Source organism: Egretta garzetta, unplaced genomic scaffold (assembly GCF_000687185.1).
Source record: "Egretta garzetta isolate BGI_Z169 unplaced genomic scaffold, ASM68718v1 scaffold112, whole genome shotgun sequence".
Classification (NCBI taxonomy): Eukaryota; Metazoa; Chordata; class Aves; order Pelecaniformes; family Ardeidae; genus Egretta; species Egretta garzetta.
The window spans coordinates 2,169,657-2,182,706 of NW_009258884.1; the positions used below are offsets into that span (position 1 = coordinate 2,169,657).

Here is a 13,050-nt window from a genome sequence, read left to right on the forward strand (position 1 = left end):
TTCTGTGAGTCATTTAACGGAAATTATTTCTGCAAATGTGACCTAGTTGGGCAGATTTTGGTTTAAGATAATTTCAAGCAAGAATTAGTGTTCTGCATTACTGTTCCAGATAAACTTTCCTTAACTGCTAAGAATTTATGGGCTTACCCAGTGGTGAAGGAGAGTATGGTCTAGAAGATCCTGTGGATAACCTGCGCCCAACACCCTGTGCAGTGTCGGCTGGTACAGGAGAACAGGAGCCCATCTTCATGAAGCCCATTGGGCTAGTATTTGAGCGTCTCACAACTCCAGCTCTAACAAGGTGAAAAGAATAGTTACACACGCTATAGTAACCGTGGTTCCTTGAGATAAGCTTTGGAATCCCCTAAGGAGTATAATGATCAGTTAAAGAAAATACATTTGAAGAGAAAGCTACAATGTTGATGCTTATTAAGCTAATAATTTAAGCTAAAGTGCCCATACTGAAAACAAGGCAGATTTAATTCCCTTTGTTCACATTGATTTTTCAACTTTCAGTGCCATAATAGTCTGTTAACTGCAGAAAATAAAAACAGATGTCCCTTAGTACGTGGATTCCTAATCTTCAAACAATTTGATCTCCAAATTTTGAGTTTTACAGTCGAGTGAAATGTATTGCTGCAAATGCCCATTTTTATGTCAACAAAGATTATGACAAAGTTTTCATATTGGGTCTGGTATACAGGTCAGATAACTGAAAACAGATTATTTAAGGGAAAGGCACTTCCCCAACTGTAGCAACTATTATAAAATCAGAGATCCTGAAAAAAATGCAAGGAACCATGGATTTTGTTTCTGTAAAGATCTCCAGAGTTCTGAGTAGTCTGTTTCTGAGTCTTTGACCTTCACCACCCTGATTCTGTAGACCACAAGGCAGGGAATAAGTCTGGCACACCAGAGTTTTGTAATAAGACAAGCTGGTTAACTAGCCTGCCAAAAATTCTTTTCTTGATATGCTACAGAACAATGCATTCATCTCATCACTGCATGTGTGAAAACAAAACATAACTTATTACTGACTTCCTAGTTTATGATGTAATGCCATATAATACACAAAGAGGAATTAAAAAAAAAAAAATAAAAAAAATCAAGGCTTCCTCTTTTTACCTTTTTGGGTTGCATTTGAATGAAAGAACAAGCTCATTCTGTTGTTGCGAAAAATTTCAAGTGCCCATCCAACAATCTTGAGATTGTGAAGGACTATTATTTGTTATCATTAAAATGTCTCTTTAGTATGTTTTTGAGCAGAAAAAAATTACATCAGCAAGAAAGCATGGACATCTGTCAGGGTACAAACACAAACTAGAACCAATAAAATGGAGTTTAAAAAAAAACAACCAACCAAACCACAAAACCAAACTCACCGTGGTGATCCGTGGGGGTTTGACACGGGGCTGGCAGTAGAGGAGAGGTTCTGTTCTATGCGCTGGTAATTCCGTAGCTGCGTGGGAACTGGGATAGGTGCTGTTTCGCTGCGGGGGGACACTGAAGGCTGACAATGCCTGAAGTTGGAAGGTATGGAGACGGAAGATGAATATTGGTAGACAGGTTTCTCTCTGAATTGTACCATTGTTGAAATTTCAAGAAAAATCTAGGGAACAGGCAAATAAGCTGCTTCTGCACTCCCTGCATGCAGCATGATCTTTGCTTGTCCTATCTAGCTCTAACATTCCACAGAGGAAGATCAGGAACTGCTCGTTACTAACTACCTTTCCTAAACTGGTTAGTATCGGATTGAGCTGAGAGTGCAGTACTAGCTGAAGCACTTCGTCACGCATCGCAGCAATCTACAGATCCCTCCCGACTTCCTGCCAATCAGCCCGCTCTGTTTACCACACTTCAAAATAGCGTTCTAGGAAAACCCACTGCGCTAAGAACAGGAAGTTCAGCAGCAGGGCTGGAATGTGTACAAAAGCCACTAAAGCACAGAGATATCCCAAGAGACACCGTGAACTTGCAAAAGGAAAACATGTTACGTAACCAACCCCTGACAAAATGACCAAAACCACACACCTGAACATTAATCCACAGGCTCAAACTGCAGATTAGCATTACCCAAGTTCAACTGAAGTGTCAGTGACCTGGCTTACCTCAGCGTTCTATGTGATAAGGGAATCAAACCACTGCAATGTAATCAGCTTCCAGCACTTTTAAAGGAAGACAGAATTCAATGGAAAGAATTTCAAACAAATGGGCTTTTTGGAAGATAATCAGTTTAGTCTCTGGTCCTTTATTGACCACCTCTTCAGAGAAGGATTGGAAATTCTTAGAGGAAATGTGAAAAAAGTTCTACCACAAACTCCAGAAAACAAGCAGTTACAGCACTCTCTGCATGGCTACAGCTGAACAGAAGTCTGGGGTTCTGACTGTATTTGTCTTATTCTCTTTGCTACCTCTGAGAATGAAATACTACTTCCCAATATGCATAAAGCATCCTTAGCAAAAAAAAAGTTGTTTGTCCTTTTATTGCCACCCAGTTTCTAGATACTAATGAGCAATGAGTCTCAGCTGTGAGCACACAGCTGGTGGAAGACCTGAAAGCTTCCACACAAGGAGGTCTCACAAGTGGAAACCACACAAAGGCAGCGGGCAGCCTGCTGCAGAGAACACAACACACTGAGGTAGCACAGGGAAGCTCCCTAGGCCCGACCTCCGGGAGAGGGGAAGCACATGTTCTTTAAACTGTGGCAGTGACACCGAGGAGGCCATGGAGGCGCTTCAACTGTTGAAGTACTCAACATGGAAAATGCCTTCCCCTGCTCTCACACAGTCCTGCAGGTAGATCCAAGCATGCTCTGAGAGCTAACTGTAGGCAGCAACATTGTGTTAGTGTGGTGGAGGGGCATGGCACAGTACTTTGGCTTTCCATCAGGACTCCCCAGCTCAGGCCCAAGGCTAAGCTCTGGTTAGGCACCCCAAGTCTGATCTGGTTTGTTACTAGTTAGAAAAAATGCAATACAGATGTGTGCAGAGTTGCATACAGATCTTGTTTCTGTGACATCCAGAAAACAAATTCAGCAATTAATCACTGCCTCTACCTATTCTGCCCATTCTGGCTGGAGCCTGAGAAATGTTACAGCTTCTTCTACTTGACATAAACCAGCATAACTATGGGTACAATCTGTTCAGTTTGATCAGCTAATCAGAAAAAAAACACTGTTTCGTAGGGCATAACCTTTTGTAAAAAAAAAAAAAAAAAAAAAAATCACACACTGTGAAAGAACATTTCTCAGGAAATAAAAAAACAAAACCCAAAAGCAGCATCTTGCAGAATATCAGACACACACTCTGCTTGCTTCAGGCCATGCCCCAAGCAGCCAGTCAGTTACCAAATTTACTCAACCAATAATTAAATCAAGCTATTATAGTACAAACGCTGAAAGTGTGAACAGTAGGCACCTGTTTCTAGTCACATGACTGTTTAGCTCTTAACTTAGTAATGTACAGATAACTGGCATATTTTCATAAAACCTGTAACTCTAAAAACTCTGTCACCTGACACAATTTAAAATAGGAAGTTACAATGTATTTATAACACGGTGTACATGGCCAATCCAGAGCAAATGGATCTTTACAGACAAACCATCCCCATTATCTGCCCCTAAAGATAAAAGGTAAGACTAAAGCTGTATTGATAGCCCACATCAGCAGATTTCACAAACTGCGCAAAGATCAGCACAAAGTAGCAAACTTTCCTTGTGACAAGCATTTCTGAGCAAATAATGCTGACTTGCAGCCCTGTAGTACTAGTGTAAGCCAAAAATACATCCAACATAATAGCTTTATTCCCCATTTAGCCACTCATCCTCTTTCTATTTGTACTGAAAACATTATGGAATTCATGACTTGGTCAAATGACAAATCTTACCCTTCTGTTTAGATATTACAGGAATAGTTAAACAGCATAATTAAGCTTTACATATTCCAATATAACACAGGAAAGATTTCAGGCACCACTGATGAGTATCAGTTGTATTTCAACCTAGCAGAAACTTTGGCTACAACCACGTGGAAGAAAGAGGACTTACTAACAGTCCTGCTGTTGGAAAAGCTGCAATACATGTTTAGCTCTTACATGCGACTTCTTTGGTATCTTGTGAGACACAAAACACAAAATTCACAGTAATTGCTTGCACAGAAGCCACACCCAGTCACCAGACACAAGACAACCCAGCCATGAGACACAAATTTGCAGCAATGTGGGCTTTTTAAGTTCCTCTTCTCTCACAGCTACTTCTTAAAATGTATACTGCATTCAACATCTTGACTCACTAAATGAAGACTGTGCTGTGCTTCCTAACACCAAAAAGGGCAAGTCAGTTATGTCTCTGAAGTTTCTGCTTTCAACCAGTTCAAAATTTAAATAGGCAAAAGAATTTCTTTAGGGAAATCTTTTGGGGATGCATCAGAGCCAGAAGTTAACTATGCAACTGTCAGCCCTTAGAATGCATTAAGTGAGCCTGGAAAAACCAGGGCTATCTTCTATTTCAATTCAGTTTCCAGTAGCCATCCAAAATTTAAAAAACTGCAAAAAACCCCAAATAAACATATAATAGCAGAGAACCTTTTTAAAAGAGAGGAAATACTAAGCCTACATCATGCACCTGTTAGCTGTACCAGAAGCAGTACTTCGAGAAGAGGCTGAGGATGGTTTCTGTACAGTTCCTGAGCTTCCAGAAATAGTTAATGGCCTGTGAAAACAAAAACCACTGTCAAAAGACAGGTCTTCACATCAGAGAAACTATCTGCTTTGCAGCAAAACTCTGAATTCAGGCTGTTTACACAGTCATATTAAGTTTAACTTGGCATATTAATCTTTAAGAAAGTCCACACACAGCTATGTGAACCCATCACTGCCAAAAACCCAGCAACCCCTTCTACAGCTGCAGTAGCAATTTTAGAACATGAGACTTCTTTTGGATAAATCTCAGCACACCTACCCTCCGCACATCAAGAACTCGCTTGAAGCCCGCCTGCCAGCTGCTCCCAATGGCATATCATCTACAGGAAGCAGAACAACACATTGAAAACCCACATCATGAAGCAGAATCTTAAAAAAAAAAAAAAATCTCCAATATTTCTGTTGTAGAAATAACCACTTCTGACAAACTTCTGTGAAGATATAAAAGTCTTCCATGAACTGTTTTGTATATGAAAATACCTCAAATGTGACCTACAACAAAAATGTAACTGGGAAAGGCAGTTCTTTAACAAGTTTTCTTGTTGTTTTTGTTGTGGTTTTTTGTGCTATATTAATTATAATATTTTGAAATAAAATACATAGTTTAAGAGTACAAGGTATCAGCACTGGGAAATCTATAATGATGAGTGACAGAGACCCTTCGGCTATCAGGGCACTAATTTAGTCAAATATTTAACACAAGTTGGTGGCATTGAACAGAAATCAGCTGACTGGCTTCCCAGTGGCAATTCAGGTTTGGAAGACTTTGTAAAATGGCAAAATGCTGCATCCAAGTCTTTCCACTGCATAAGCCCAGTCTGATGCCTTACCTTTCACGTTAAGCATTTTCTTATGTTTTTACCTGCACTTGTTTATTATCTAGAACACTACAGCATGGACTGTAAATGTTCAGTTAGTCTAGAGGTAGCAATGTGCCTGCCTCCACTGAGAGAATCCTTGGGCTTCTTATCAGCAGTTGTTTACAACTGACTCTTCTACTGCCAAACCCCAGTATTTCCCAGTATTACCTCGGCATCTTTAGGGTATCTGGCTACTCAACTGAAAGTGAAAATGTTGCAGATGGACACACAGGTATACCAAACAGTCTCCCTTCAAACTAAAGCAATGAGTTCCAATGTGAATCGAGATACATTTAGAGAAAAGAGAGCCAAAGAACAGCAAGACATAAAGGTATGTTACAAGTTGAAATTGTTTTAAAATATAAAAATAAGAAAGGTTCTTACATGAATGGTCTGAAGAGATGTTGTGTGGCACAAGAACAAAGTCATCTGTGTCACAGGAGGAATTCTTGCTACTCGTACTGGCAGAGTCTTTAGAGACTTGAAGATAGTTAGGAGGACCCAATGGAGGGGAAGACAAATTTTCTTCTTGAATATGCTGCATGTCCGGCAGAGACTGGAGAGGGGGTGGGAATAAGAAAGTAAAAAAACCCACTGTAAATCCAGTGACTGAGAATGTAGAATCGCTCTGTTAACTGTGAAGCTTCTAAAGTAAGAATCATCACTAGCTTTGACAATAAAAAGATAAATCTTGGGCCACTTTTTGTTTCTTAAGCATTTAGAAATATAAAATGTATTTGAGTTTGGAAAATTCAAGTACTGGATAACCCTGTAGTGTCAATTCTGACAGTTCTATAATAAATAGGCTGTGAACTGAATTCAGTCATTCCTGATGATACAGATGCACCTCTTCCAAATACCACATAAAATTGAAGTCACCAGTTCATATAAGGGACCTTAGCCAAAAAGGCCAATTCAAAAATTACCTGTAACATTCCTTATGTTACAAACCATATTACCATACCTAAAGATTTGCTACTCTAGCATTTGATGTGCATATGTTCACAATCACAAAAACAACACAAGGAGCAAGAGAGAATCAAAATGTTAATGCCATTCTTCTAGTAAAAGACAGGGGTATTCCTTGCTCTGTGCTCTTAAACACATCAGTTTACACTATTCAAGAATCGAAAGATCTAAAATTCAGTAACTCTTGGATAAACATTACCAAAAATATTTTCTAGAGATTGTTCTGTAAAACAGAGAACTTACTGGAGGAGAAGCAAAACGGCATGAAGGAGAGCTCCCACAGGAACTGCCAGAAACTGAGCCTGCATATGTGGGCACAGGTACAGGACAAGCTAGAAGAGGAAAACCCAGGGGGGAAAAAAAAAAATGGGACTAAGATTCTGAAAGGCTGAATTTCAAACAAACTCATTTCCTCATTGCTTTTCATTCATAAACCCTTATACGACTTCGAAACACAGCACATCCTTAAACACACAAGGGTATTTAAGTTCAGCTGAAATGTCGAAGGAATTAGTAAATAAGTATCACATTTCAGTGTAGTATAATACAAAAAAGGATTCAACACTTAGCCTCACAATAGAGCACAACAACAAGTCAGACTTAGGAAAGTGCCTCATAAACACTTAGCATGATATTTGGCAGATCCTTCTCTGTTCTGGCCGTCAACATTCATCATTTACACAAATAAGTGGAAAACCAAAACTACTTACACTTTTTGACTGTTGAAATCTGATCCAGGAAAGGGTGGTTGAAAAATGCTTCTATAGAACAAGAAACAACAACCATGGTGAGTAAACGTACAAATGGCAGAGTTTACAGACTCTATTGCAGATGGTGATAAATGGTTGCCTTCCCAGAATCAGTATTTCAGAGCCAGAGGGTGAAGAGCTTATAAAAGATTAAAGCCTTCTATGTTATATGTTGCTACAGCATTTGGAAAGGAAACAAAAATCAATTGAATAACTTCAAACAACAGCCAGCAAGGCGAATCAGACTGAATTACTGGAGGACATTTTATGACTGCACTTAAGGATTGTGTACACAAGAAGCCTTCCTCTGCTCCTCATGAAATTATGTTCTCTATGTTCAATATGGTACCAATTCAGTTTTAATTTGCTCTTCAAAACAATGAGCATCTCTCACGTCAAACACTGGAATTATTTTCACTTCTGCCTTTCCCAAGGACTGACGCTTATTTTTGAACCCATTAATGCTACTCCTTAGGTGGCCGAAAACCACAACACAGAGCAGCAGCCATTCTCCTTCCCACGTCCCAACAGCAGAACATGACCTGTGCAGCCAGTTCACAGTTTAAAGCAGAATTAAACACAATTTAACAATTTCCTCAGTTAACTTGTTACTGTTACAAAAGAAACATTTTGCTTTTGTTGTAAATGGGTATGGTGAGGTGCATTGAATTGACTTAGCATAACCAGTCGGCTAGCAGTTTACAGGGGAAGTTTTATTCTACACAGAGCAACCTTCAGCTAGTTAGGGGAAATTGAGGGTTGGTAGAAGCTACCTGCTGAGCTTTGTGAACTTTAATGTTCTAACAGTTGAGGAAAAACAATGCTATTCATCAGACCTAAGCAAATAACAAGGGGAGGGGGGCAGAATCTGAGGCTTGCAGTATCTCCTCTTCCTTCAACAACACTTTCATCCATGACCCGATAAGGAAGGGAGGCTACCTATAACGCAAGAACAATGTAATGATTAACTTTAACACAAGGATCAGGTGTTCTGGAGCTTTTGTACAACACCTGCTGTTCTACTTTATATTGCTGGAAGATCAACAAGATTTCCAATGCTATTTTTACTTTAACAACAGGCACTGGGCTCAGTTATACACTCTCCCTTTCACTCCCTTTGCTAAGTACATTCCAGAGCAGCCCCTTTGAGGCCCTTTAAATGTCTCAGCCAAGGAAAACATGACTTTCATCACTCCCATTCTGCTTTCTGTTTTTTTTTTTTCTAAGCACAAATGCATTCTCCCACTACCACAAATGACACAGTGAATTTCCCATGTTTGAAGAAACTGTAGGGATCAGCACACCCCAAGTGCAAAGCAGAATCAATTACTCAAAGTCCATGTTTGTGACGTATTAATTCTTCTACACATACAGATTTATATATTGACCTTCGAATACTGTCGCTTACCATCTGGGACATCTTACCCAATTATCATTTTTTTTTCTGTATCTGACTTCTGCTTAGGCTTTTATGTACAGCAGTTAAATCAAGTTATTTCAGTCATGTCTACACACAAAAATCCATGCCTGGTTCTCAGAATAGCAACACCTTAATTATGCCAGTAGTGATGGATGTTTTAAATTTCAAATTAATAAAAAAAAGTTTGATATTTCTTGAAGAAAAACATATTAGGAGTTGAAAAGGGGGAAAAAAATGTATCTAGGAGAGTCTTAAGCTTCATGTAAGGAACTAAAACTAAATCCTCTCTCCACAGCCCAACAAATATCGTCGTCTTATCACAAAATACACAAGGACCACATGTGATGAATGAGTCAATTTGTGTATTTCAGTACTGCATCAAAACCAAGCTTGCATGAATAACTAAAGAGCAATGGTGAAGTTTCATGAGCAGAAACAAAAACTGAGCATGTCTGACTTTTGGCTGCAACTCACCCTAGGATCTCAGCATCAAAAGAGCTGATAGCTTATGGTGAGGAAAGAACTAGGTCTTACCTACAAAGAGCCTGAAGAGACTTTAAGGTTTAGGCTCCTTCCCACCATTCCATAGATCAAACTTGATGGGTCACCTATCTTGTTGCTAAAACAAATCCCAGTATAAAGCACATTGCTATTGATATAAAATAATAATAACAAAAAAGAGAATTGTATTTAGCTAAGGTAGCTTTAATTAACTAGAAGTTTAAGATTAACATTTCCTGGGAGCTATGATAAAACCGCAATAACAAATAGTGCTATAACAACCAGCATGAATAACATGACACACAAGATGCAGTTAAGAGGAACTAATCAAGATTTAACTTTTCAGTGGTCTTCTTTTATAAATGATGCCTGAGTTCGCATTAAAAAAAAAAAAAGAAAAAGCATTACTACTTTGGCAGTAATAGGTAACCAAAAACCCAGCAATAAAAAGGCTTTTGGAGACTTAAGTGAGTCACAGACAATCCAGCCAGTACAAAGCACACACAAATCTAAACTCTACTCCTGACTAATTTTGAAGAGGCAACAGTTGTAGCCATTCAGACAGATTCAATAGTACCGATCAGAGGCCTTGAAATCTTAAGAAGTTAGAACAATGTTCTGCAACCAAAGATCTCCAGCTAAAGAGAAAAAGCCAAACACAGAAGTAAACTGGAGCCAAACAAGTTCACTTTTGTTAAGGGGGTATCCAACTATGTTTAATAGGTTTAACTTCCCCTCCAATTCAAAATGCAGACCTAAACAGACATTGCAGTAATCTAACAGTATGCGAATCTCAGTCACTGCACAATTGAAAAATTTAAAAATTTTAGGACTTAACGAAATACAAAGATACAGCTGTTTTTTCTACTACTTTTGGTCTTAAAAAAACAGTAAAATATTTCACTAAAATAAAGTCTCTACAGCTAGCAATATCTAAGCACAATACTAGGAATTTTGTATTAAAAAATTATCTTTGCAAATATAAATAATTTTGATGTAACATCACATCTCTCATTGCCCTCAGATATACGTAAGTTTCAAAGGCCAAATCAAACACACACAGTTTGTACTCTTATGATACTTGCAGTCTGCAACAGAAAGCAACGGGGAAGAAAACCATCTAAAGCAACTTTGCTTCCAAAGTGGGTTCTTCCAATATTTTGTTACATTTCTGCAACCAACACCACACTGAGATCAGAGATGTCTGCTCCCAGCCTGAAGCCAAAGCACCAGTTAATGTAACAGAAATAAGATTGTGACATGAAATGTGAGGTACATGTGGGGGGAAAAAGGTCACAATTGAAAGAATTGCACTGATTTGTATTTCACTACTCAACAACAAAGTCATAATTTATGTGCATCATTTAATACTGACTGACAGTAGTTAACTAATTATTTGTTTTGGCTACTTTGCCTCCTTTATGATAAGCAAGAAGAAAAAAATACTTCACTTTTCATGTAATTGGCTGTAGACAAAAGGTCAAGACAGTTATTCTGGTCACATGAATACAACTAACAAGGAAAGTCAAGAGAGCAAAAAGACAAGTTACATACCAAAGTCCATTCTATCTTTTTGGTTTCTCTGAAGCAAACCCAGCAGCAGGTCAGCCAGATAAGCTGATGTTTCCCTAGGAATACTGCACAGAAGAGAAAGTGAATCTTGCATTAAATTTCATGCATGTATTAAATAATACATAACTCATTAAATTTCAGGAGGTCAGCATTCTGCCTTAAGTCTTCACTATACATGCTCTATGGCCTTAGTACAAGAAACTTCCAGCTCAGCAAGGTACAATGAAAGCAAGATGGAACATGAGTCACTGGCATCATATCACGTCCTTGTCAAGATAGCAACATCAAATATTTTTTATGTATCCCAGGCATTCCCAAAGACGACAAATAGAGTTCAATTAACAAATATAAGTGACAGGAAAGGCCATGGTGACGTACCTAGGAATCAAATTCCTGTTCTTTTCATAAAACATTCTCAAATCTTGAGGACTATTGGCCTGTCAAATAAAAATGTACATTAATTAAAGCTCAGTTTAATGCAGAAAATAGCTTTCGTACCTATGCACACATAAACAAAAAGGAGGCTTTTGCATATGGGCATCAAAGGATAAAACCCCAAGGACAACAGTGAGTTCAGTACTGAGTATTCTTACATATTTCCTCAGGTTTGAGCACACTGATCTCATAGACTAAGTATGAGCAACTTCTCCCTTGGTATCCTCAAGCGATCTGGCCTTTGAAGCATCAACACTACGCTCAGACATGACTACTTACTTCTGTTTTCATGACCGGAAAGTAAAGCCCTAGGAATTTCCATGAGACTAAAAAGAGGGAAAAGGAAAAAGTGTTACCTGAAAAGGTGGTTTTCCAACAAGACACTGATAAATCACAGTTCCTATGCTCCACAGGTCTGCTTTAGCATCATAGTGTTGAGACATGATCACTTCAGGGGCCTGGAAAGAACAGGAAAATCTCAGAAGGGAAAACAAAAAAAAGCAAAGCCACAGCAACACAAATTCTACAGTTCTACTGTCAGAGCAGTATTAACAGAGACCACTTTATAATAAAGAGTAAATATTTTCAGACATAATAAACGTTTCATCTGCATCACATGACTTGAAAGGTAACAGTTATATTACGCTATCTAAAATGAAAGCTACATTTCAAAACCACAGAAAACTAGAAAAGTTGATGTTCTAAAGCAAGCAGCTAGTGATTGGTATATATGTGAATAAGAGGTAAGCGTTATTTAGTTGGTTTATGTAGTCCTCCTTGTGGATAAATAACCAAGCATTGCATAAGGAATATCATTATCACCATTTTACATATACAAGACAAGGGAAAGCAAAATCATTTTCCCATGACCATACAGCATGGTATCAGTAGTGCCAAAGTCAGACAGTTCAGTGCTCAATTGACTACCATACTACTTAGTAAAAATTAATGGCAATTAACTCCAAATTGGTTTTTAAAAAAAAAAAAAAAACAAAACAAAAAACCACACAAACCCAAATAAAGGTAACCCCACATGTGAGAGAACACATTAAATAACTGGAATGAAAACATCAAGTAGTTTTTTTAACTACTAGCGTAAAAGCTCTTCTAGTCTGTATTTGATCACTTTTTATTTTCTTAGAAACTGAGAAGGAGATAATGCCCTATTTCAGGAAAAACAAAAAAAAAAAAGGTATGTAAGTGGGAATGAAACTACTTTGCCAAAAAATTAATGCCAATATGTACTGCCTTTTAATTTTCTAAGATTTTTCCTCCCTGCAGTGCTAAAAAGCATTCAGTGTCTTGCTGATTTTAATAGCCGTGATCTCCAAATAACAAAAAAAAAAATGAGCTAGTAAAACTATGGAAAGGTGATCTGCACGCTGCCCCTAATACTTCTGAAGCAACATTAGGCATTTGCCAATCTGCAAGCAGTAAATTATTTTGTTCTGGTAGGAGAATGTTTGAGATAAGCAACATAATCTGAAACATACTGTCACTTACCATATACATAGGGGAACCACACAGAGTTGCAGCCATCATGTTGCTATGCAGATAACGAGCAAAACCAAAGTCAGCTATGTAAAGAAACACATTCGTCAATGAAAAGAAAGATAATTTTCAAATTTTTAAAGGTGAGAAATGATCTGTCTCTTACTGAAATCTGCTACGATTATCAGTTAGAGAGAAAAAGACAGGTATAATACATAGCCAGCTATGTGGAGTAGTAAAATCTACATGACGCTGGAAGAATAATGTATTATCTTCCAAATAGAAAGCCAAGAAAACAGCAGTAGCATCATTTGCACAAACTGCTGCTCAGCCATCTCCCCAGCTGCAGAGCAT

General features: G+C 38.2%; 1 protein-coding gene across 1 annotated transcript in view; it reads right to left on the minus strand.

Annotated features, from left to right (window-relative positions):
- ULK2 (unc-51 like autophagy activating kinase 2) overlaps nt 1–13,050 on the minus strand; it is a 41,892-nt gene that overhangs the window by 12,211 nt on the left and 16,631 nt on the right. The window contains exons 7-17 of the mRNA XM_035889611.1: nt 12,709–12,782; nt 11,562–11,663; nt 11,149–11,207; nt 10,753–10,835; nt 7,239–7,289; nt 6,772–6,860; nt 5,944–6,115; nt 4,959–5,019; nt 4,623–4,709; nt 1,383–1,520; nt 148–293 (exon numbers count right to left, since the gene is read on the minus strand). Of these exons, the coding sequence (XP_035745504.1) occupies nt 148–293; nt 1,383–1,520; nt 4,623–4,709; nt 4,959–5,019; nt 5,944–6,115; nt 6,772–6,860; nt 7,239–7,289; nt 10,753–10,835; nt 11,149–11,207; nt 11,562–11,663; nt 12,709–12,782 (1,062 nt within the window). The remainder of the gene's footprint in view (nt 1–147; nt 294–1,382; nt 1,521–4,622; nt 4,710–4,958; nt 5,020–5,943; nt 6,116–6,771; nt 6,861–7,238; nt 7,290–10,752; nt 10,836–11,148; nt 11,208–11,561; nt 11,664–12,708; nt 12,783–13,050) is intronic.